The sequence below is a fragment of the Phoenix dactylifera genome, chromosome 6, assembly GCF_051530095.1.
Source record: "Phoenix dactylifera cultivar Ajwa chromosome 6, Ajwa_hap1_PhDact_Kaust_v1.1, whole genome shotgun sequence".
Classification (NCBI taxonomy): Eukaryota; Viridiplantae; Streptophyta; class Magnoliopsida; order Arecales; family Arecaceae; genus Phoenix; species Phoenix dactylifera.
Window position 1 is genome coordinate 29334646 of NC_143195.1, and position 25030 is coordinate 29359675.

General features: G+C 38.3%; 3 protein-coding genes across 11 annotated transcripts; 1 reads left to right on the forward strand and 2 right to left on the reverse strand.

Annotated features, from left to right (window-relative positions):
• The first annotated feature begins 3866 nt into the window (after window positions 1–3866).
• On the forward strand, window positions 3867–8043 carry LOC103702923 (putative folate-biopterin transporter 8, chloroplastic). Of its 2 annotated transcripts, XM_089923996.1 has the most exons (3): window positions 3962–4933; window positions 6696–6860; window positions 7194–8043. In XM_089923996.1, exons 1-3 carry the CDS (start codon window positions 4426–4428, stop codon window positions 7730–7732), a joined length of 1212 nt encoding a protein of 403 aa, XP_089780122.1. In that variant the 5' UTR covers window positions 3962–4425; the 3' UTR covers window positions 7733–8043. The 2 variants fall into 2 exon arrangements, with proteins under 2 accessions (XP_008783783.5, XP_089780122.1); XM_008785561.6 differs by having other exon boundaries at window positions 3867–4933; window positions 6696–8043.
• Window positions 8044–10891: 2848 nt separating this feature from the next.
• On the reverse strand, window positions 10892–18715 carry LOC103702888 (Transducin/WD40 repeat-like superfamily protein). Of its 8 annotated transcripts, none has more exons than XM_008785523.6 (9): window positions 18007–18715; window positions 14696–14908; window positions 14388–14588; window positions 13963–14070; window positions 13674–13811; window positions 13280–13531; window positions 12646–12966; window positions 12321–12533; window positions 10892–11107 (listed from the first exon to the last, which is right to left on the reverse strand). In XM_008785523.6, the coding sequence occupies exons 1-8, from the start codon at window positions 18442–18444 to the stop codon at window positions 12366–12368; spliced, it is 1839 nt and encodes a 612-aa protein (XP_008783745.4). In that variant the 5' UTR covers window positions 18445–18715; the 3' UTR covers window positions 10892–11107; window positions 12321–12365. The 8 variants fall into 8 exon arrangements, with proteins under 8 accessions (XP_008783745.4, XP_008783746.4, XP_026658719.4 ...); XM_008785524.6 differs by having other exon boundaries at window positions 10892–11094; window positions 18007–18689; XM_026802918.4 differs by having other exon boundaries at window positions 10892–11074; window positions 12362–12533; window positions 18007–18578.
• Window positions 18716–23020: 4305 nt separating this feature from the next.
• Window positions 23021–24267, reverse strand: LOC120107315 (transcription factor MYB62-like). The gene is made up of 3 exons (XM_039120545.3): window positions 24034–24267; window positions 23761–23890; window positions 23021–23658 (listed from the first exon to the last, which is right to left on the reverse strand). The coding sequence occupies exons 1-3, from the start codon at window positions 24173–24175 to the stop codon at window positions 23235–23237; spliced, it is 696 nt and encodes a 231-aa protein (XP_038976473.1). The 5' UTR covers window positions 24176–24267; the 3' UTR covers window positions 23021–23234.
• Between the last annotated feature and the right edge of the window lie 763 nt (window positions 24268–25030).

Here is a 25030-nt window from a genome sequence, read left to right on the forward strand (position 1 = left end):
TCATTTACAAGTAGTGGCTTTCTAAAATAATATACTCTCATCACTTCTGTCTACATACAAATAATATGTTGATTGTTGTTTAAATACTTGTAGAACTTAGCATGAATAAGTTTTAGGAATAAGAAAGAGTTAAACATCTATGTATATGCAGTATGCCGATTAGCACAAGGAAACCAAAGGAATAAGAAAGAATAAACTTTGGAAGTGTTGGTTCAATGTTCCAAATTTTGAAAAATGGGTTGGATCAAGATAAAATTTAGATTTTTTGGTAACTTAATAGTCCAGAAGTTTTGCTTTCTAATTTAACTAATGAAAAAAGTTTAAACTGATTTAATATGAAAATTTTGGTACAAAGTATCGTGGAAGTTCTAAGATTTCTAAAGGAGAAATGGACTTTGGAGGATGAAAAGAAAGGATAAGATATTTCAGAGCTCTAAAGTTTGAGAGGATTGCTCCCTCCCTTTATGAGACGAATTAAATAGGGATTAAATAGCTTAATCACATGTCAAAGCAAAGTTACATGGCACGAGTTAAAATTCTCTTATAATTCATGGATTGGGAGGTCCAACACCTGCGGCGCGAATTCTATAGGAGTACAAAAGATCTCGCCCGTGTGCTGGGATCATGCTAGGGTTTATGTTGGGACTTGATGGATCCTTCGAATATTACAAGCTGGATAGGCCAACAGATCCAATTCCTGCAGGAATACTCAAATAGGCTCTAAATTGTTGGAAATTTTTACAACCTTGGCGTGGCTTAGGGACATCTTTATTGGGGTCTTTTTATCAACTACAAATCAACAATCTTGATGCATTTGATGTGGAATGGAGTCGCATAACTAATTGAAATCTAGTGTATACCTTGACTTTTAAAATATTCTGTAACCATGCTGTAGAGAAATTGCACTCAAACAAAGGGGGCAATGGAGACCACAACCTCTATTCAGTTGCAATAGTTAAATGTCAAGCATGTACCTCAAAATTTCCATGCCGTCCCTTGACAAAGAAAATGGTGCTTGAAAGAAAGATCAAATTTAGAAAATAACATCTACCTAACTAGCTGGGGCAAGGCTCGACTGCTCGAACTTTGGAAATTAAATTTTCTTCGGTCTTTTATTCAATCACAATTTCCTAATGCTTCTTTATTCAATGTTCGTTTACGAGGGCAATGAGAGGAATAGGAGCACTTAGAAATGAAAGAGAGATAGGTTTAATGGAGCATTTAGGGTATCAAGTGCTAGTGTGAAAAGAATTTAGCTATCTGCTCAAACACATTTTTTTTCTCTGCAATGAAAAATTATAGATTAAAGTCCAAGGATAAAATGCAATTATGGAGATGAAACCTTAACTTTTATCAATACTCGAATAATGCACGAACCCAGTTCATGTAACAAATCAGTTTATATTGAGGTACTGACTAGCTTTTGATAAAGTCTGTTGGTGGTATTTGATGCCTGGGTTCTCTGTTATGATAGGAGGGGGTTTGGTAAATTTTTGGGGAGGGGTACTTCATTGGGTAGCTAAATCATCATCATCATATATTTGAATCAGAATAATCAAAATATCAGATCTATCTCCTCCCGTCTCGCAAAAATGATCTAAAAATCTCATCTATCAACAAAAGATTGGCATTCATTTTTTTTTATATAAAAAAAATTATTTGCATCCACAAGTGTCCATCAGTGATGACAGCAGTCTCCAGTTAAGTGGGAAGATATCCAATGCAGTGCAACCCTACTCTGAAAATATGTAGCTTTTGAAGTGATATCTGGTTCTGGGACCTCGCTTGTTAAACACTTAAGGCAGCTGATGTCTTCATCTGAGTTTTCAAATAGTTATCAAGGAAATGCTAGTGGTATCCAAATAAGAGAATTTTTTTAAAGAAACTAGGAGGAGCAAAACTCCTCACTTCATTGAGAATATGAAAAGTCCTCGACGTCAAGTAGGTTGCATCAGTTATCAAACTTTGAGGAGGAAAGAATGTTCATATCTTTTGGGAACCAACACTTTCTAAGCCTCGAAGGCAAGCAAGGTTTCCAGCAATTCTTGTTGATGTGTAGCATCTTTGTTGAGGAAGTTTCCTTTCCCTCTAGACTGTCCAAGCAAGTTATTACCAAAAAAATCCAAAGCCGCCTGGAGGCTAGAGGTGGTAATCGGGTCGAGTCAGATTGAAAACATGATAGATCAAAATCTACTAACCTAAATTCGACCTATTTATTAAAAAGGTCAAAAATTTAGATTTGAATCTGATCATTTTATTAAACAAGTAATCTAGCTTGATTTAGGTTGAAACAAGTTAAATAAATTAAATGGTTAAGCATTGCCACTCTTACTGGAGGGTTCTGAAATGTGTGCTTCTTCTCTATGAGCTAAGAAGCAGGTGGTTTGGGTTGAGAATTGTGAAAAGGGCAAAAAAATATATGGCTCATCTCAGCGCACCGCTACAAGAACGAGTGGCCATGATTGGTAATGTGCATCATCATCAAGTATATAATTTCTCTTGGACGAGGGCTTAACTGAATTGAACCGTCGTAATGTAGAGCAGCAAGAGCTAGAAATAATGTGCCGCTCTAAGTTTGCTAGCAAAGATAAAATTAACTGTGAAAAGGCGATGGTTAATGGGCTGTAGGAGGGTGGCTTGTTGCATGCATCAAACTGGAAAAACATCACTATCTCAAACAAGATAGCATATTTATTTGATACAATTCCTAACTAAGATGATATTAATAACTTTGGTTTTTTGATGCGGGTTTGGGTTGTATCTTTTCGTACAAAAGAACGATCCATCTTTTTTTCATGATATTAACCATTGGATCGTGCCCCGCACAGCTCACCAAGTATTTCAAATTTTTCTGCATAGATTTTAAAGCAATTATTGTGCGATTCAATGGAAAGTGAAAGGAATCCTTCTTTCTCGTGAAAGAGACAACCTTTGTGCTCTCGATGGATGATTCTAAGCCTGGCTGTACTCGTATACTCGATAACGATGTTGATGGCTTTTTGACTTTATCATATGGTTAAAGATATGATACAAATGATGCAGCATCAAAGTTAGAGAAAGTAAAATATAGAAATTTAGTAGACTTAGGAATTAATTGAATTTCTGAACCTCTAAATTTAAAATTCAGTTAATTCTTAGGTATAGCAAATTTTCATAATTTACTCCCTCTAAATATGATTCATTATGTGATTCAAACTTAGCTTCATTGGGCTTAGCATAAAAATATAAGCTGTTCCAGCTCAGACTTGTAAGCTTATTGCCGAGCATTTATCGAGCCAAGCTAAGCTATCTATCCCTTATTTCATTCACAAGCCAAGTTGGGTTCAAGCTTGCTTCAATTATGAGACAACCTTTGAAAATTGTTTGATCTTGGCTTGCTTTCTAGGCAAGCCGTAACAAGCTGATCTCAAGTTAAGCATGATTATCTTGGTTCATTTGCAGCCCAACCTACCTCACATGGTTCCATGTGTTCATAAGAAAATTAGGCTTAAATGCTGCAAAAAGTGGGTGCTTCAAGTTTTTCTCAAAGCCAAGAACATACCAAACTTCTGACATAAATCCTATAAAAAAAATCATGGTACAAAGTTCTAAAATAATATCTTTCTAAGCTTATGGTTTCAATATGGCACATTAGAATGTGAAATTCTACAAGTAATTTAAAATATAGTTAAATAAAAATATATACATTTACATAAAATATAAATATAAATATAAATTAATTTATTTATCAAGTGAGACTTGATTTGATTTTGAGTTGGATTTAAGCTCAATCCTAACCCAGCCAAAATCAAGACCTCTTTAGGGTTTTTTTCATTCAAGCCCAACCTATACTGGGCCAGAAGTCTACACCCCAATCACATCTTATTACCACTACAAAGAGTAAGAAAAACAAGGGGGTTAAACCCCCTCCTCATGCCCTTCCCGTGTATATGAATGGGACTGCGTCATGTACCGGGACAATGTCAACATATGGAGCCAATTAGCAAATGACCTCCTTTGTCCTCCACTGGATGTCCAAGATTTCGGGACCCCTTCGCCTTCTAGAACTCTCCTTCCCCATCTCTCAAGTCCCAATCTAAGAAAAATTCACCTGTTCTCTTTTTTTTTTTTTTTTTTGGCTAGATACCTGTTCTTTTTCTGTCATACAAATCAGCACCCATACCACAGCTGTTTGACCGTTTCACTTCGCTTTCAAATCCAACGCCGCCTGCAATTTCTTAAAACAGCAAATCCGCCAGCTCTTCTGGAGCCCTCTGCCATGTTCTTTGAATCTGCCACCCCCTGTTCCATGTCTCTCTGTCTCTCTCTCTTCTGACATTCCTCCAAACCAAGCCTCAGGAAACGAAGAAAGAAAGAAAGAAACCTCTCCTCTCTGATTTCCTTTCCTCATCACCGACCAATCTTAGAGGACTGACCTATAAACCCATGATTTGCCTCACAAAACCCACCCCAAATCCCCAACCCTTCTCCACCCTCCCTGCCACCACCCAAAAACTCAATTCCTCACCGCCACCCTTATTCATCTCCAGCTCCTCACAGAACGACCAAAGCAGGAGGAGGGCCCTCCATGCCAAGAAGGCTTACATCCTAAAACCCCTTCGAAACCCCGCCCAGGGGCCTGCCCCCAAGCTTCCCTCGCTCCCAAGGAAGGCCGCAGGGGATGGGTTTGGCCTCGGCGGCATCGGTAGCGGCCATGCGGGGAGGCAGATGTGGGCGCTGTGTGGGTTCGGCTACTGGGTGCAGGGGTTCAGGTGCTTCCCCTGGCTGGCCCTCAACTTCCACCTGGCCCATGGACTTGGTTTCAGCCCTTCCACGCTTCAGTTGGTCCAGAACACCGGCAACCTCCCCATGGTGGCCAAGCCCCTGCTTGGAGTCCTCTCTGATGCTGTCTGCATTGGGGGTGCTCACAGGCTCCCTTACATCTCCATTGGAGGTTGGTGCTCTTTCTCTCTTTTTGGTTTCGTTTTGCATGTTTTCTTCAGTTCTTTTCTTTTGCTTGGTCTCTCTTTGCTTCTTTATTCCTTGTTTTGGCTCTGGGGTTTTGTATCTTTGGGCTGCTGTATTGGTATTCGTTAATGGGTGTGCTTTGGCTATTACATTGGCTTAATGGATGGAATATGAGATGCATATGAGAGTTTTGAGGTTCTCTATGGATTCTTGGCCTCTCTCTCTCCCCTCCCCCCTCTTCTTTCTTTCTTTCTTTTTTGCCTTTATATCATACATGGCTACTTTAGATTTTAGAAGAAGGCAATCCACAACTATAACTAAATCGGCATAGAGCCGTCTTTTGCACCTTTCTATTTTCCTCACTAGAATGCTGGTTTAGTTATGGAGTTCTTGGTTTTTTGTTAGCTGTGGATGAATACGTTATGAACTTGTGGATAACTAAGGTCTTCTTTCTTGGACCGGAAACATATAAAGGGTGTTTGACAGTGTCGAAGAGGTGGTGAAACTTTCCATTCTTTTTCATCGATTATATTTGATTATATTCTGTTTTTAATTTGTTCTGGCTTCCATCTTTTGTTAATTTTTTAACTACTCACAAAATAATGCCACAGATTTGGCTTTTGAATAGAGTGCATATAGGGGTAGGAACTTTTCTTTCAAATCTAGCTATTACATCAAAAAAAATCTAGCTATTATCCTGTCATATTTGGGATTTATAGGGCCTTGTGATCCCAAATTTGCTGCTCATTGCTTGGCAAAGTAGAGAAAAGTGATGTTAAGACAACTTCAAAAAGATATAGGACCCCTACTTTGTCATTTGTTGTTTTCATTGCCTAGCGAAGTATTATGAGATTAAGGTATTCTGCTAATTCAAATGGCTGCCATGTATAAGCTCTAATGTACCGCCTATCGACAGTGAGAAGACAAGATTCTGTATATTGAATATCTGTTTTCAGTGTTGATAGCTGATTTCAGCAGTTTGATTTGATAATTGATGTTATTAGAGGCTGGATTCAGTTGTAGAAATATCCCTCTGTAGAGGGCTAGGTTCAATTCTTGCAGTGTGTCGGTAGAGTGCATATGTTAAGCTCCAGCTAGCAGAAATAAAAAGTTCAAGTCAGCATCCTCCTTCAGATGCAATGTCAAAGTTTAAATTTTTGTTGTACCTAAATTTCTCATCATCTCTTCATATTCCATAAATAATGCTAATGACACTTTTATGCAAGACTAATTGTTGAGGTGATGGAAGACATTCAAAACCCTATCATTTAAAAAGCTCTAGGAATCTGACTCAACAAACATGGTTGTTGGTAATGAATGATGATGATGAATTCGTATTTGTTTCTTGCAACCTTTGTACTTTCCTTTATTATAATCTAACTCCAACCCCCTCCTCCCCCCCCCCCCCCCCCCCCCCCCCCCTTGTGGTTCATTATTGCATTTATTTTGTGCCGAACTGGTAATGCTACTAAAATCAGTTATATACTTTAAATTGTATTCTTATAACTCCAATTCGTTATGACCCTTGGTTATATCTCATACCTCTGCAGTTGTTGCATATTCTAGAATATGTGCTAATCACCTTGAATCGAAAACTTTCTTCTATTTTTTCTGTGGCGTGAGAATAATTTAATCTTTGTTTGTGCAATAATAGCTTAATGATGTCTAACTTGGCTGATGAATTGCAAATTTGTGATTGATATTTTTTAACTGTTTGAGGCTTTCAGCTAACCGATAATTGGTTGCAGCCTTTTTACAGCTACTGTCTTGGGGGACACTTGCAGTAATCCCAGTTACCGGTGAAAGATTTCCCACATTAATGGCATGCATTTTAGTTAGCAACCTTGGAGCATCCTTCGCAGAAGTTGTGAGTGATGCTCTCGTTGCTGAGTTCAGCAGAACACAGAAAGCAGGTGAGCTCCAGTCCTATGCATTCATGGCTTTAGCAGCAGGAGCACTCTTAGGCAACTTGTCTGGTGCGTTTGTCATCCTAAAATCTCAAGAGCCAAAGGTCATGTTTTTCACTTTTGCTCTCCTACTGGCCATCCACCTTTCCCTTTCCCTAAGCACAAAGGAGACATCCCTTTGTTTCCTTCCATACTCAAATCATCATCTTGTTCAGAATTCATTAGCTGAAAATTTCATCAAACAGTTCTGTGACCTGACTACAGCAATTAATGAGGAAAGGATCTTTTATCCTCTTTTGTGGATTGTAGCTTCTATCGCAGTTGTTCCTGTTCTTTCAGGATCTATGTTTTGTTTCCAGACACAATGTCTGAAGCTCGACCCTTCAGTTATTGGTTTGTCAAAAGTTATCGGGCAGCTGATGGTTCTTTCTGCAACTATGTTCTATAACCGTTTCTTGAAAAGAATCCCGATGAGGAGACTGATATTTGGAGTGCAGATACTTTATGCTCTCTCCCTTTTGTCCGACTTATTTCTAGTGAAACAAATCAATCTTAAGTTGGGGATTTCAAATGAAGTTTACGTGCTGTGTTTGTCGGCATTGGCGGAGGCTATTGCTCAGTTTAAGATCCTTCCTTTCACTGCTCTCTTTTCGAGTTTATGCCCATATGGGTGTGAAGGTTCACTCTTTGCCTTCTTTGCTTCATCTCTGTGCTTATCATCTATACTAAGTGGTATGTTTGGTGTTGGACTGGTTTCATTGATTGGGGTGTCTTCTGGGGACTACTCAAGCTTGTCTTCAGGAATCATACTACAGTTTATAGCTGCATTGGTTCCTTTGGGGTGGATATCTTATGTACCTGTCGCACGGAGGAGATGAAGAAAGGTAAGAGAAGATCAAGGGCATGGTGATATGGTCGTTGCCTTGCACAATTGTAAGAAGTAAAACATAAGTTTTTGCGACCCAAAAAATTATTTTGAGGGGCTTTTTAGCTCCTCTTTTTCATTGCTGCACTGATAACTGGGACCCTTCAGCCTGAGTCCATTGGGTTGCATGTCCCAAGCAATGTGTGGCAACGGTATGATCTTTTTGTCATATTGAATGTAAATTCTTTTTCCATGGGCACATAAAAATGTAGGCAATGAAGTGCGCACTTTTATGATGAATATCAGTAAAACGATTTTGCCATAGTTTCGGAAGTTCTTATTATATGAATTTTGCACTCTTATCAACATCATAAGTGACCTAACTTGAACTAAGATTGGGCTCTTACACAGGCATAGCATGCTAGATGATCTAATCTTGAATTGAAAAGCAGTCTATTGGATCCTTTGGAGTTCTTCCATGCTCTCCAACCCTGCATGATTAGCTTCCATGGGAATCAAAACTTGAACTGCCTCATTTAATTCTAATTTACTAGTATTGGCTTAGAAGAAGAAGGTGAGCTTTGCGCAATGGTAAGGTGATGGATTCGAAACATGGAAATGCTCTCTCTGCACATACATGGAGGTAGGATTGTATGCATATGACCTTTCTGATCTTGCAAAGGGAGGAGTCTCATGCGTTAAGTCATCCAGGATTGGGTCAAAAGTCTCTTTACTTGGGTGGTTGTGTGTGTGTTTTTATAATTTTATTGTTAGTGATTTCTGGATTAGTGTGTTCTCAGACACTATAAACTCTTTGAGTTGAATCCACAACCGGATTCATTTACCTCTAACCTAACTAGCTGGCTGATATATATAGATACTTGGCAGGTGGGTAGATGAGATAAGTCAACGATGGGAAAAATAATGATAACAAGGAAGATACTTTAAACTGATACTTGGCACATCGGATGTGAGAGAAAGTTGGATATAAAGATGTAGGGCGATGATCAACGGTTGGACGTCAAGTCAGGCGTTCATTTTTAATAACGTAGATGTGCAAGTCATTTGCCATGTTAGCTTAACAATCCATGATTGCGTTTCTTCAAACACGTCGTCAGCAATAGCTTCCAGAGCTCGATTTGCAAGCGAGCCTAGCTAAATCTAAGCTCAGTTTAGTCAAAAAATAAATATCTAGATAATTTATATATCATATATACATGCATATAATCTTGATTGCTGTTTTATATATCAAAATTTTATGTTTACTTATTATAATTTGCATGAATTATATTTTAACTAGCAAAGTAAATATAGCTAGATTAATTATTTTAAATAAATAAATAAAAGCTTTAAGTGATATCTCGAGTTCTTATTAGATCCTCGAGGCATGCTGTTTGCGAATAACTTGGGTTCAGCTCGATGTTAAATTAGCTAGCTCGAGCCCCACTCAGTTGCAGAGTAAGCCGAACGTAGGGATCTAGCTCTGCCTGAGCTTGCTTGATCAAACCAAGGTCTACTCTCACTGGCTTAGTTGAAATAAATTTTGAACCCAACAGCTTTGATAACATTGCTGCTCATTATGTTTGATTCAAGATTTGTTTGAAAGGAGTATGCTTTTGGTCACCCGTGAGTGAATAGGCAGCAATGGGCAGCAACCGGACACCCTTTTTTCGAGTAGGGCTCAAATCAGATAGCATACGGATCGAATACTAGCATATTCATGTCCATATTTATTTTATTTGATAAATACAGATACAAATACGGATATATATATATATATATATATATATATATATATATATTTATTTATTTTAAATAAATACAAATACAAATCGAATACCGAAAATATAGATATAAATATAGCTATAAATATGAATACAAATATAAATATAAATTAGGTAATTAAACTTTATAACTACAAAATTAAAAATATTACTAAGTAGATAATAAATTATGTTAATAGCATATTAATGTGGTCATTTATTTTTCTTAAAATTTTATGAATGCTATATAAAATAAAATAGGATTATAAATGAAATCGGATATTCGGATATGGATCGGATAGTTGTCAATTCATATTCATATTCATTTTTTTTTGACTGATATAGATATAAATATTAGTCGGATACTCAAATTTCTATTTATATCCAGATAAATTCGAAAATGAAAACAGATCCGGACAGATATTATCCGATTCACTATCACCCTTATCTCTTAGTCTTGGATAGGGAACTCAATTCGGGTTCAAGTGGCCAGGGCACTCCGCTGTATGGAAGTGGTCACTTGTAGACGGCTGGACTAAGAGGTTCCAGGGTGGAGTTCAGTTGTCAGGTTGAGAAATCAGGAGCCATGTTGGCCAACCATTTTACTGCCACTGTGAAAGCAAGCAAACATATAAATCATATGAAAAGACCAAGGTTAATTCAGTCCATTCAATTATGCATGCATAGAATAAACTCTAATTCTTTAAAATGATAACTTGATGTTGCTTCACCTAAGAAGGATCAAAACCAGTACATATTGCTGAGCAGCAGCACTTGGCTTGTTATTCAAAACAGCCATCCCCTGCCTGCTCGCCTTGACCAGCTGCCACACCACAAGACAGTGCCCAAAGCCAGGTATGACAAGTGCTAAATAGCTATCCTCAAGTCCATCTCAATATGTAGCCTTCAAATATAGCCTGATATACCATGCCTAGTTGTAACAAGATTCAAAAGCAAACAGAAATTGAAGAAGCTTAAGAAGCATATGAAAATTAATGTCCAGCATCTAGTGATCTAGAATACTTTGCATCCAAGCCACCAAACCAATCAGAAGGCTGAAACAGAGATAAAACCCCACCAATACAAAGGAACAACCTACAGATATGGATGATCAAGACAATATTCTTCTCTTACGAATTTTATCTAAGCAGTTCCACCCAAAAAATAAATAAATAAACGTGAACCCTGGATTCAAAGTCAACTTGGAAAGCTCAATAGCCAAATCCCAGGCACCGAACCCTCTCTACAATGTGCTGCAATCAGATACCATTAATAATTGATAATTATTGACATCCAACAGTCAAATAGCCTCTGTGCATCAAAACTTATTGTTCACTGAGAACATTTACTGCAGAAGGCATCCAACTGCTAACTTGTGCATGTGTAACAATCATCCATAAGTCCAGAAATAAGATCAATGCACACATTTCCATTTAAAAGATGTGATTCGTGCATGTTTTCTCCTATCAGAGCAGATCACTCTGGGATAGAAGTTAAGAGAAACAAGATTTCCATGTACTTTTTACAAAACTCATCTGTCGCTTGACTTTCTTGATGTTTCTCAGGCAGCGCATGTTCGCATTCTTGAAGGACTGTGAGGGAGGGGCATTAGCTGTTTCCAGAGGCTGCAGTCAACAACAATAAAAGAAAAGAAGAAAATACAAGATGTGTTTTTAATTTAACAAAAAAAAAATGCATATTATCTATTTGGTTCTCAAAAGTTTTGCAAGGCCTACCATGACATGATTTACAGTTCTATCCAGGACTCACATGACAATCTAGAAGGTAAATTTTTCATTAATGAATAGCATGCACATGGCCATTGACTTGACGAAAACTAGAATTTGAGGAACAGAAAAATTCGCAAATGACTAGTTTTAAATTACAAAAAGGAGGAAGAGGGCTATCGAGAGTGGAAAGCAATAGCTTGCAGGCAATCTCTATGCACGGTTTTTAGGACTGACACCGGCACAGTGATTATTGAGCTTCCAGATCACAAACCACCGTCCAATGTCACACTTATCTACTCATTAGAGCCATGATCATGATGATGATCAACGAATCAAATTTGAGAATTCTTTCGAGGCCACAAGAATCAAATTTCTGCAGCCTAGAAGTGCTTCTTGAGATCACTTGCCTCATAAATTTTGAAAAACTCTGAAGAGTCCCATATTTGAAATCTAAAGCAAGGTGTACTTTAACAATGCTTAGACCACACCAGCAAAGTGCATGGGAATCAACAATATTTAACAGCAATGTTTTTCAATCCTTTTCTAAACACCACAAAACATTTGATAACTTTTAAAGCATCTTCAAGAGCCACATTAGCAAATAGTACCACCTAGGGGACAAATCTAAAATGAACCAAGCATCTTCGAAAATACCAACTTCATCTGACTTTCACCTAATGATGCATTTGGAACTAAGAGGTTTCCTCACCTAAACAAAGCATCATCAATAGACATTGCAAATTGTTATCTGGATTACAATAGCATCTTGGCATGAGATCTTTGACAGCTTAGCAACTGTGCACATTTACTGAACCCATAGCACACATTCTTAACAGTTACAAATTCTAGCATTAGCAACTCAGTGTACTGCTATAAAATGCAATAGCACCTTCAGCACCCAACTGATTAAAGTTCATTTGAGGAGAGAGATTGCTGAGTAGATTTAACAATTTACTCCATGGGAAATGATACAATCCTGGATTATATAATATATATATATAGAGAGAGAATATATATATATATATATATATATATATATATAGAGAGAGAGAGAGAGAGAGAGAGAGAGAGAGAGAGAGAGAGAGATCAGTAATGGAAAATGGCTCACATGATAGGCTTTGATGATGATATAACAAGGTAAACCATTACTTGGTTATTTCTCTTCTTCTTCAGAATCAGACTTTGCAAAAACAGGTTCTGGCTGAGAGTCTGCATATGCAGGTGCAATGTACTTAGGGTCTTTTGCTGCAACATCAGCATATTTAAGTATTGCCTCCCTTGGATCTTCTTCCATCCAAGTCTCCTTGATTAAACCACCTTGCTGTAACAAAACGTTGTTAATACTCAAACAAGAACATTATCTTCATATCTATGAAAAAAGAAATTCAAAAGCAAAATTTCACAATAAATTCTTTTTGGCAAACTTTATGTACCTTCATAAGATACTGCGTTAACAAGCTGCCTTTAGTGGTACCAACTCTTCCACCAAAGCCTGGACCTGTGACAGGAAGTTCTGGCTTGTGTGATTTCATGGGATCTTTCAATGCTTTTTCACGTTGACGTTTACGGCTAGGCTGGTCTCTAAATAAGGGCAATGCATGCGGGTTGTGAATGACTGGTTGTGCCTCAAAATCATCTACAGATTTTTTCCTTGAAGCTCGTCCAACACATACAAGAGCTCCTCTCTTACTGATAGATGGATCATAAAGTATGTGTGTTCCTCCTTCTTTCTTGTCACCTACTGTTGCAAAGACCTTCAAAAGCAACAGATATTTTAGCATGACATGCTGTCTCAATTATTCCATCCAGGAAATAAATATCTCATACTATTGCAAGCAGGAGGGGGAGGAAAAGGCATGGATAGCAAAATCCTTGATACATGCATATGAATATAGTACAGTCTCCTTGCTGAAGCATAAAAAGGATATTATAAAAAATAATCCATTAACCTTAAATAATTTTTTAAAAAATCTAACAAAAAGAAGTAGAAGTGTTCAAAATTTATGGGTATCCGTACGTGCATTATGTGAAGTCATAGATGCCATAATCACAAAGTTAGGAGCTAACCTGATTAATCTTTGGGTGCCAAGCGCAGCATATAACACTATATTTAGGAGAAATCCCCACCCTTGATACAAGCTCAAGTTTCCTTCGGTCAAAGAAGCAGAGTAGACCTCCGCTGCTGCCTTCTTTTTCAACAGAGGTTCCGGTAAGTATTAGTTGCTCATTAGGACTAAATGCGGGATTTGTCTGAGCATAATGATTTGGAAGGTCTTCAAAGACTTTAACAGGACTTTTCATTTGCCGCAAGTCCCAAACCTATGCAAAAATTTAAAAACACAATATTTTACAATAATTGCAAATTTAAATATTTGGGAGAGACAAAAAGTTGCAAAATGAAGAATGAACACTCCAAAACACAAGAACAGTGGTACAATATGAACGACTGGTAAAATATTACCTTAAGTGTACTATCAGCACTTCTTGACAGAAGAATCTGCCCATCAGTAGAAAATTTTAGTCCAGTAATATCATCAACATGTGCTTTCTCCACATGTATATCTGGTCGGCTTCCCCATCCAGGTTTGATGCTCCATAACTGTAAAATATGAAGCAATTCTTTTAGTGGACAAATTGTGAATCCACATAAAGACCATGCCATTCAAAAAATGTAGGTCAAAACCCAAAGAACAGGCTTGATATTAAATATTTAAAATCACTTAAGGAGAACTGAAGCATCATGCTGGTACCTGTATGGTACCATCCCCAATGCCACCAACAATGCGCTTGCCTTCGCGATCCCAAACACATGCTGTAACTGGAATTCTTGCTGGCCTTGCTAGTTTAGGCTTGATAACCTACAATGAAACAGCTTCTTAGAATTCCTTGATCGCAACATCTTTCACATAGTAAAAATAGATGATATTATGTGTCAATTTGTCTCGTACAAAATTTCATCTTTCAATAGCAAGTGTAACTTTAAGATGTCTTCTAATGCTGGTGGGAGCTGCACCAGAAACTGACTTGCATTGTTCTGAAAAAAATCTTTATAGCTATTTACATCTGAATGTATGGAAAATTTTAGTGAATATTTTTTTCTTTAAAATTGCTATTAAAATTATTTAAAACTTTAAGATTTTCGGTTCAAGCTTGTTGACTGAGTAATGAGATAAACCTGTTTTTGACTTTTGAAGTCAGCTACATCCCATATCCGCAATGAACCATCTTCTGAGGAAGTTAAGATAGTCTCCTTTGATTTAGGGTTCCACTCTCCACCAGTCAATCCAGAAATATGCCCCTTTGTATTTTTCAGGTCACGTATATACATGTCCCCCTTTATGAACTCGCCCAAAGTAAGCCCATCTCGGTCATAAATCTGAAATGTACATATAGTTGCTTGTTAGTGCTGTCTAAACATAAAAAGGTACCATGATAGGAATCATATTACAATGCTTCTGTGAAATTTGTGAAAAGGAAAATCACCTTAGCCTGTGCTGAACCTGTGATGCACAAAAATCTGTCTGATGTTGGACTCCAACTTAAACTTCGGACTTGGTGTCCCTCGAATGGTTCCAGCTGTCTGAAAGATTGCAATTTGGAATTCATCCCTTGAAAGTCATACATACGGACAGTATAATCATAGCTACCAGAAAGGACTCTCGATCCGGAATGGTCGACAGCAAGAGCTGAAACAACCTGCAGTTGAGAAAAGTGGAACACAAAAAGGCCATAAATTAAAATTGTAAATTAGAAAAAAAAAATGGCAAGATTTGTAGATATTAAAATACAAGTTTGTTGAGTAATTGATTGATCCCCTACTTGGTTTTGATGTGCCAAAACATTTTGAGTGCATTCCTTGTTGGACTAACAGCTTTAAACAAGTATTTTCAGGGTAACAATGCTATAACTTCAAAAGAATATCTTAGGAAATGGTTCATGGATCTTAAACTCAAGTTTTGGAACTATTCAAGCATTTTTCAGAACTCGAGTCGACTCCCAGAAAGTACGAGTCGACTCCGACACAAGCATGGCATACTCGCACACCCTCGAGCCGTCTCCACAAAGCGGGAGACGACTCTCTTAGACAGACAGAAAGAGGTATTTCGGTTCGCAAAGCGCGAGATGACTCGAGTCAAGTGCGAGCCGTCTCCCATCTTTCGGACAAAGCACGAGTCGACTCCCAACCGTTACGAGTCGACTCTCTCAAACAAAGCAGAGAACTCGTTTTTCCGCGGACCAGGACGCGAGACGACTCCCGAATCGCGCGAGCCGACTCCAACGAGAATCGACCGATAATCTGTCAGAGGGCTCCCGAGCCAAAGCCGACTCCAGAATCATGCAAGACGTCTCCCACTTCAGTCGAGCCGACTCCTGGACGGGCGAGACGACTCCAGTTTCAACGGACGTTTTGTCAGAAGTACCAGGCGCGACAAAACGGCTATTCTTCTGAGTCTAACAGCTAATTTTTCAAAACGGAGTTATAAGAAGACCCATACTCAGTGAAACAAACACACACACGAAAAATCCAAAAGGAGAAGATCAAGCAAATCGTTTGAAACAAGAGCTCAAAGAACATTCAAAGAAAAATCGAAAGAAAGCAACTCTTCATCGAGAACCCATCCTTTCTCCGCACCAGAGCCAAAATAGAAAGATCCTCCATTGCTGACTGATTCAGGAGAGGATCCAAAAGAAAAGAAGCAGCATCTCAATCGGTAAAAAATTCTCTGAGAAGCTTCTTTTCCCTGTCCTTGTTAATATTGTTTTATCTGCTTTTTAGAAGCTTGTACTTACATATTCATTTTTATATTTGGGTGCTTGATTCAATCAAGGGATTAAATCAGCAGGTCTAAGGTTGTAGTTGGTGATCCTTTGTGAAAACCAACCGGGTTGTTTGTGAGCCCGAGTAAAACAAACGAGGTGGTTCGTTGTAAGCCATTAAAATAACAAGTTTGGTTGTAAGCTTGTAAAACAACCGTGCTGTAATTCTAGGATTATAGTGAAAATCTCAAGTGAAACTTGAGAAGTGGACGTAGGAGTGAAACTTTCCATTCTTTCATTGTCTTCATTCCTCTAACATTCCATACTGACACTTTAGATTAATCACAAGTTAAAAATTTCACATTTTAATTAAGACCCAATTCACCCCCCCTCTTGGGCTGCTTGTTGGGCAACAAAGTTGTTTTAGAAATTTTATGATGTTATCAACACAGATTTCAAGCACACAAACAATTAGGGAAACTTTGTCTAGCATGTGCTCAAAGAAGAATGCTAGTATGATATGTCATATTAAATTGTCTCTTTTCCTCCTTTGTCTTGAGTCTCTTTCTAGGTCTAGGTTGAATAAGCCTCATTACTACCAAGTAACATTCTTAGTGCCACGGAGGTTACAACTCGCACTTAGTTGCCTGAAAAAGGCATTCAGCATTAGCCCTTCAAGAGTTAGTGTTAATGTGAGAGACACTTATAATATTAAGATATTTTGATAGGTGATACCAAGATCCGTAAAGCCAATCTTATATAGTTCGGAAAAGGCATTTTGATAAAGGTATAGGAATTTTATTTTGAATCAGTTTTAACAACATTAGCACAAAACAAGAATACTATGCTTTGAGAAGTTCCATATTTTTTGGCAACAGATGTAATATATGAATATGTGATAAGAAACAGAAGCATATCATTGCACTAGATCAAACAGACAGAAAACAATACATTGTACCATGCTTTTGAAGAGACTAAATTTTTTTATCATCCTTAGATCATGTCTTATGTAGCTAGGATTTAGATTAGGTGCAGGTTGGGTTTTTATCATTTTTATTTGTTTCAACTAGGTGATTTCTAGGAGTTTTTTACAAGGTGAAAATACATATAGTTTTTAAGTCATTATTCTCAAATAATAATTTACATGAATTGCCCCTATGCTTAGGCACTGATGGGTTTGAGTCGTTTTATAAAGGGTTGAAGGAATGCATACAAATTTTGGTTGTAATTTGATAATTCTAATGAATGACAATGTGTTTAGCTTTTTGGAATGAACCGTCTATCTTTTTCTCTTCTCTCTCTATTCTTCTTCATCCATCTTTCCTCTTTTCTGAAGTCCAACATTCAGATCTCGAACAATCTGATTACTTTATCTATAACTTCTTATCCTTCTATTCCAATTTCTTCCATCTCTTTTACCATGTATCCAAATCCAAAGCAAATGAAATCCAATTTCTTCTTCTCAATCTAGTCTTCCCCTTCCCCCTGTACCAATCCTCTTAATTTTCCATCCTTTGCCATACAGAAAAAAAATATCATGGAAATTAATCATCACGAATGTTTCTCAAACTAGTGGTAGAAGCATGTGTTGATTTTATGCTGCAAAAACAAGTCTTGGCATGAGGTTGTCCTATGAAAAGGATGGAATTCTTAATCTTGTGAAAAGCAATTGGATAGCTTCAAACAACTATTGCGAGACTACTACGAATGCTTGGTTATGCTTATAGATTACAGGAACAAAATTAGGCTGCGTCAAGTCCAAGATGTTGGTGCACTGGTGCATCAATGCTAATCCTTGTGAATACATGAAGCATGGTGATTAAGACAAGCATGAAGAATTGTAGTATCAAGAAGTACCAAACAAGCACCTGATTAACAAGAAGTTAACTTTCCTACGTAAGAAGATCTAGACAAAGCAGGAAACAAAATTATTCCTTAATAGATTCAAAGAATGATTCCACTTAATAGTTCTTATCAAGAAAGAGATTTTGGAAAGAGCAAATGAGTTACTCCATAGAAACAGAGAATGCGAGTACCTTCGAATGCCCTTTGAGCACGATCTCATTACTTAGAGGAATCCGAGGCAAATCCTCCGGCGAGTCATCCATTCCAGAGTCCGAACCATCATCATCCGAATCCACCTGTTCCGAAGCCCGCGGCGGCCGCGGAGGCCCAATCATCATCCCATCATCCGCGTCAGGCTCCGCCTGAGCGGCCGCCGGAGGCGGCGGGGGAGGCCCAATCATCACGTCGTCTTCCTCCTCCTCTCCCCCGCCGTGCGGTCCACCAGCAGCATCTCCTGTGCCGCGCTTCCCCAGCTCCGGACGGGAGCTAGGGCTAGGGTTTACGGAGGCGGCGGAGGTCCGCCGGGTGAATGAGTGGACGGCGGAAGGCTGGGGCTGGGCCTTGGACGGCTTGCCAAAGGAGAGTGGGAATTGCGCCCTAATCGCCTCGTCCATGTCGCCGGCGTCCATCTTTCTCCCCGCGCGCGCTCGTATTCTCTCTCTGCTTTTTCTAGGGGGATACTCTTATTCTCTCTTTATTCCTCTCCTATTCCTCCATCTATCGCTGCCAATTCAAACAAATTTATGCTTGGAAAACTGTCCGTGACAACCAGCCGACTCAAGCATACGGTGGGCGCTTCTATTCCGGATAAGATCCGAGCAAGATTCGAATAAGACCCCGAACGAGGCACCGACTCGAAGAAGGGGGAACCCCTTGCGATCAGGCGTACCGCCGTTTGTTAAAAAAATTAAAAAAAAAAGAACTGGTCATATCCAGGTTTGATTAATAAAAATATCACAAAAATCATCAAATCTTCGGATCAGCTTGATAGTTAACTATAAAGCAATGATTGATTAAAAATTAAAAAAAATACATTTAATTTAAAACCAAATATAAGTATCTAAATATATGCTATCATGCGATACTTTTTACTCTATCAATTAAATTATAGCAAAATTGCAGTTTGGAAATTGAAATGTAAAAATAAAGCTAATATTATATATACAACAAATAAATTGAATAATTAATCAGGATCACGGCTACTAAAAATTCTAAATCCATCCATGCCTAATTCATTCATCGATTGCTTGAGATTAAGTTAACCACCGAGTTTGCAATTCAAGTTGGAATGAGAGTTCTAGTATTCTCTTTGAATGTTATTATAAAATAAAATTTTTGAACTCAAATCATTGTTGGAAACTAAATAATCACTATTGTGGCAGCTATTATTTGCCATGTTGATGTTGTAGAGAATATAGAGAACAGAAAACTAAGAACCAGCTGTGGAGGATACAGAAAATCTAAAAAACAAAGACTCAGTTGTATTGATAAATCCTTTTTTTTTTTATGCATATCTAGAACACATAACAGAGTACTCTTAAATATACTCGATGACTTGACAAGGAAGTAAACACGTTCTACACTTGCCCTGTTTTTTCTCTAACAAACACAAATAGTCCTACATCATAGCATTAGTTAAAACTGTCCTACATACTAGCAAACAGGCGCAACATCCTAGCAACGAACTAGACACGTTCTGACTTACTCAAAAAATATGCCTATGATTTGTTAAGAAAATTTGGTATGTCAAGTTGTACTCCAGCAAAGACATCAATGAATGTGAATGAGAAGCTTAGTCTGTGTGATGGCAGTGGAAAGACTAATGAAAAGCACTTCAGAAGTATTGTGGGAGGATTGATTTATCTCACTCATACAAGACCCGACATTATGTTTTCTGTGAGCATTATATCCAGGTTTGTGCATAATCCTAGCAATCATCATCTTGGGGCAGCAAAGAGGATTATGAGATATATAGCTGGCACTCTCAACTTTGGGATTCAATACTCCAAGATTACTAACTTTAAGCTAATTTCTTTTTCTGATAGTGATTGGGCAGGTTGTATAGATAATAGAAAAAGTACAACAGGTTATGTCTTCAATCTTGGCTCTGGAGTGATATCATGGGCATCAAAGAAGCAACAGGCCACGGCACTTTCAAACACAGAAGCAGAGTATATAGCAGCCACAACCACTGCATGTCAAGTAATTTGGCTCAGAAGAATACTGTGTGATTTGAAAGAAAAGCAAGTTGAGACAACATGGATGTTCTGTGACAACAAATCTACCATTGCAATAATAAAAAATCCAGTTCATCAAGGGAGGACCAAGCACATTGAACTTCGTCAGCACTTCATTAGAGAGGCTGTGGCTAAAGAAGAAGTGGAGTTAAAGCATTGCAATACAGAAGATCAATTGGCAGACATTCTCACAAAAGCACTGCCAGAAGAAAAGTTCAAGAAATTCCGTTACATGATGGGAGTACAGCCACAGGTTTGAATTAAGGGGATGTGTTGGAAATAATTCAAACCTGAAGAGAATAATCAATTGCATTTTGTTTTTTGATGAAATTGGACTCTTCCTCTTCCTCGGAATTCATTTCCAACAGATGTGTATGTGCTGAAAAATAGCATAAAATGCATTCATATTATCATACAATGGCTGAATCATATCTCATTTGGGCTTTTAATAAAGAATTACAAGCAACCTTAAGAAATTTCTCTCAGTAGATGTGTATATCCTGAATAATTTGCCATCGGTCTAAAACCTCCTAAATTTCTGTGACAAGAGATTCATCCATTTCCTTCCACATCCGTAGGTGCTTAACTTCTCAGTGTCTTCTCCCAAAAGGTTGTTGTTTTAATGATATATGTATCCCTTACACAAAAAAAAAAAAAAAAAAATGGATCTTATAGTTCATCACAATATTTGTCTTCAACCAACTTTTTGTCACTCATAAAAGCTAGCCTATTTGGGGGATAGAGTTAATGGATGATTTGGCCCGTGTAAGGGTTAGACTAATCCATCCAACATCATTCTGAAGCATTCGACATGAGGTGCTTGTGGATGCTCTAGTCCAGAAAATAAGTAGGAGCAACTTTTAATTTATTATGAGTTCAAAACTTGGTTCCAATTAGTTTCATGTGCAGCAAAGTCTTTGTTTCTTAGGAAAATTTTGGAGCTTATACGTTCTTTTCCAAAACTTGATTCTTGGCTCTTTTCATCCTCCATGCAGTCTACCAGGAGAGTGGATTCGTCGATCTACCGTTGACACCCAAACACTTTCTAATTTTGGTCCGGATAGCGTTGCATGAAAAGGCATGCAGTGAAGCAAGATATGGCTAATTGATTTAGATACGGCTTCGCAAAGAGCATATCTTTCATCGGTTTGCGAAGCTTTCTGTGACCGTCCATCCTTGATACGTAGGCTGTTCTTTTGGGAGCAAGCTACATAAAATCTTGTCTTCTCCCTTGCTGCCAACTTCTGAAGGGCCTTATAGAGTAAAGGCACAATAAACCCATAGAATTTGATCAGAAAATAGGTGAATTTTCACCAGCATAAAGCAAAGAGGGGTGAATCTCCTAGCTGCCTGATACAAGAAAACAGGTTGATCTGAATTCTACACCATTGATACATGCTTCAGGGGTTTAGATCAAGATTCACCGTCTCGGTACCAAACTCTGTACCGGTGCTACACTAGCACATGTTGGTACGATGTGGTACAGAATTTTTTTGGCATACCGAATATAGGTACCTTTCGATTTGGGCCGATACGATGCACTATAGTTTAGATCATGCATGTGACTATCAGGATAAAAAAAAAAAGAAGTTTGTTTCGACCTCTATCATAGGTGAATTGCCTAATTGAAATATTTTATTTATAGTGTTTTGCTTGATCCATCAAGATCTATGTTCTCCTCCTTATCTATTCCCAGATATTTTTGAGAACAGTCACATAGAATTTATTATTCAAGACTGAATACATCAAAGTTCCAACTAAAGATCATGAGATCAATTAAATAGTTTGTACATCGAACATGTCCATTGTTCGAGATGACAGAGACATTTTAGCTAGAAAATTCAAGGTAGGTGGCAAAATATTATCTGGTTTTACTTTTGGTTTCCAAGGATAAGGAGACCATTGAATGCAAATGAGATGAGCCACGCCGGGCACTAAACGGCTCAAGCTCCGCTGGTTACATGAAATTAAACTAGCTTGAGCTTTGTTATCAAGCTGAGTATAGGCTTTTTCTTTCTATGTTAATCCCGAAGTGTCTAGGCTTTTGCTCTCATTAGGTCAATTTTATTTTTTTTCATATGAATTTCGAGCTTGGCTAGTTTTTGAAGTGATTGAGCTTAATTGAGCTTTATGGGCCTACTCATGAACATCTCGGTTAATTTGCAGTTCCATGCACAACCTCAGGGATGAAAATATACATGTTCACCCCCTAGTATATATGAAATGGCTTTTGAAATATTTCTATTGAGTCCCAAAAAAAAAGATGGTACAAAAAATGATTCTAGATTCTCTTTTTATGAATATGGCCTAACAACTATCACCCTGATAACGTGAATATATTATGATGAATCGCCTTCAAAACAACCAATAAATCTAACATTTCTCCCATGGCTTCTTTTAACCTCACCTTGTTCATAAGAGTGCCTTTCTAGCTAGAATAGTTTAGGAAAAGAAATTAGCAAATAAAGCACAATATAGTTAAGATGGCCGGGCCGAACCTCTCTGCTACCCACAAAAAACTCATAACCACCAAAAAAAATCTTTGTGAGAAGAATAATGGCTGATAATTTAGTTGCATATAACTTTTATTTGATATAAAAAAGTTGATATCTCAGTAATCCAAAGTTGGCAGGATATTTTATCACCAGCTCCCATTTTTACCTTCAATTACTTTGTTTTCTATTGTCCTGCCTCCTTTTATGGAATTATATAAGTAGCTTGTGCTCGTACTGCTTATTATCTAGTTAGATACTTATTGTTCTCAGATCCTCAGCATAGGGCTCCCCTTTTGCATCATAACTGGATATCCACTACTACCATGGGCAAGAAGATAAAATCTTTGTGTGCCTTTTTTAAAACTCAGCTGTAATATAGATGATTAGATTCTTATTAGTGGGAGTAACATGAGAAAGAGAGAGAGAGAGAGAGAGAGAGAGAGAGAGAGAGAGAGATGCAAATCATTTAATTAACTTCCACTAGGATTAAGCGAAAATGGGTTCTTTCACATATAATATTATTTATGTTCTCATCATATAAAAGTGACAAAAAGGAGGATTGGGAAAGCATACCATCACAACTAAGTTTCAAGTGATGATAATATGGTAGTGCTCAAAGTGGATTGCTTGCATCCTTATCCACCAACATTACACATTTAACCCCTTCTCTCTCGCTTTCTATTCTCCTCAGTAGAAAGTAAGCACTTGATCTTGCATTGTTAAACCACCACGACACACGCCCTCTCCATCATCATGTACGTCATCAAGGTTCCACAGGCTCCCCCAGGCCTCTTCTTCGCTCGAGCCATCGCTTATGGAGCCGCCGCCGCCGCCCTCGCCCCCTTGAAGCATATAGTTTAGGGGGTACATGTAGGCCATCTCCTGCATGTCCTGTGCGAGTGCTGCTTCCTCTACTTGGGTCATGATCCCTCTCATATCAGCTTGCTGCTGCTCCTCTTCTCTCTCCTGTTGCTCTTGTTGCTGCCTGAGAAATCGAGCTCTTGCCTTCTCGATATTCTTCGAGGGCTTGCTCTTCTTGAAATGGGTCCTCCAGTAGTTCTTGATCTCGTTGTCGGTCCTCCCGGGGAGGCTTCGAGCAATGGTGGACCACCTACACATATGATACCATGGATGTTAGTACCCGCTCGATGAAAACTTTGTGAAGAAAACAACAAAAGAAGGACTAATTTCTAATGAAGAAATAGAGTGTCACCTGTTTCCCCACAAAGCATGGAGCTCAAGGATGATATTCTCCTCATGGGGAGTAATCTTCCCTCTTTTGAGATCAGGCCTCAGGTAGTTCACCCACCTTAGCCTACAGCTCTTGCCATTCCGTCTGAGCCCTAAAATACAAAACCAAGAAAAAGCATAGAGTTGGATCAAAGCTAATGATCATGAAAGTACAGCAATGCAACAAGCTATGAATTTAGTCACAGAATGAGCTCATAACTGGCTCGCCAAGTGGGTGTAGAGGGCTTTCGATTACCTGTTAGCTTGGAGACACAGTTCCATCTTCCTTCACCATGTTGGTTCACATGCTCAATGAGGATCTCATCTTCTTGGGCAGTCCATGGACCTTTCCTCCAACCATTTTCTAGAGTCCCCCAACTCATGAGCTGCCCCTCCATATATGCTTCCAACCAAATCACTGCCTAAAGAACTACTCTCTATTCATAGGCTGTCTCCCGGTCAGTGTGACAATGGTTTGGGAGTGTGCTTTCTTATTTATATCCTAGTTCGAATCAGCATCCCCACCACACTAATTTGTAATTAGGAGAGAATTTACTTAAAGGGCCACCATCCTTTCACTATATTGTTATGGTGCTCAAACTCTCTCTCTTTCTTTCTTTTAACCTTGTTGCGTGTGCTATGTACTTCAGATTACTGACACCACTACCAAGATTTATTATTGATTCCTGTAAGTGATCTATTGGTCCCAAACCAAAACAACAACAAACAAAAACTTGATTTTAATGTTAAAATTGTTAAGAGTCTGCTTTAGAATCTAGATGAAAGGGCTGTAATTGCTGGTATTGAGTACAAAGTTCGATGTTTTAACCTCATCATTTCAAAGGAGATATACTTAAATATTTATTGGTTTAGTGCTAATTTAACTTTTTATCCGAGGCCTAGGACGGTTGTTAGGTACATTGTGCTCAACACGCGAGTCATTCTTCATAGCTATCCGCATGCACTAGTGGGCATTAGCCAACTTATTGCCCTTGGGTTGGCACTTCAGGTCAACAGTCAACCGAGACAACGTGTTGACTAAGTTGACCAAGAGTCAAACCAAGACACTATCAGTTCAAACCATCTCTTATCAGAGCATTATGGCCCACATGGAGCCTCACTTTTGGCGCACCAAGATGACATATTACGGTCGAGCCTTTTTTCTGAAAATTTAGGTATCAAGTTTATAGTTCTTCAGATTGTTGTATCATAAGCTGATCAAGAAAAATTGCATGCTAAATTAGAGGTTTTGA

Coding starts and splice junctions, on each gene's coding strand:
- LOC103702888 (XM_008785523.6), bottom strand. CDS start 18,444: ATGGACGCCGGCGACATGGACGAGGCGATTAGGGCGCAATTCCCACTC. Junction 14,909..18,006: donor TGCTCAAAGGGCATTCGAAG/GTACTCGCATTC, acceptor TCTCAACTGCAG/GTTGTTTCAGCTCTTGCTGT. Junction 12,967..13,279: donor GGCACCCAAAGATTAATCAG/GTTAGCTCCTAA, acceptor TTGCTTTTGAAG/GTCTTTGCAACAGTAGGTGA.
- LOC120107315 (XM_039120545.3), bottom strand. CDS start 24,175: ATGGAGGGGCAGCTCATGAGTTGGGGGACTCTAGAAAATGGTTGGAGG. Junction 23,891..24,033: donor CTGTGTCTCCAAGCTAACAG/GTAATCGAAAGC, acceptor TTTGTATTTTAG/GGCTCAGACGGAATGGCAAG. Junction 23,659..23,760: donor CATGCTTTGTGGGGAAACAG/GTGACACTCTAT, acceptor TCATATGTGTAG/GTGGTCCACCATTGCTCGAA.
- LOC103702923 (XM_008785561.6), top strand. CDS start 4,426: ATGATTTGCCTCACAAAACCCACCCCAAATCCCCAACCCTTCTCCACC. Junction 4,934..6,695: donor CCCTTACATCTCCATTGGAG/GTTGGTGCTCTT, acceptor AATTGGTTGCAG/CCTTTTTACAGCTACTGTCT.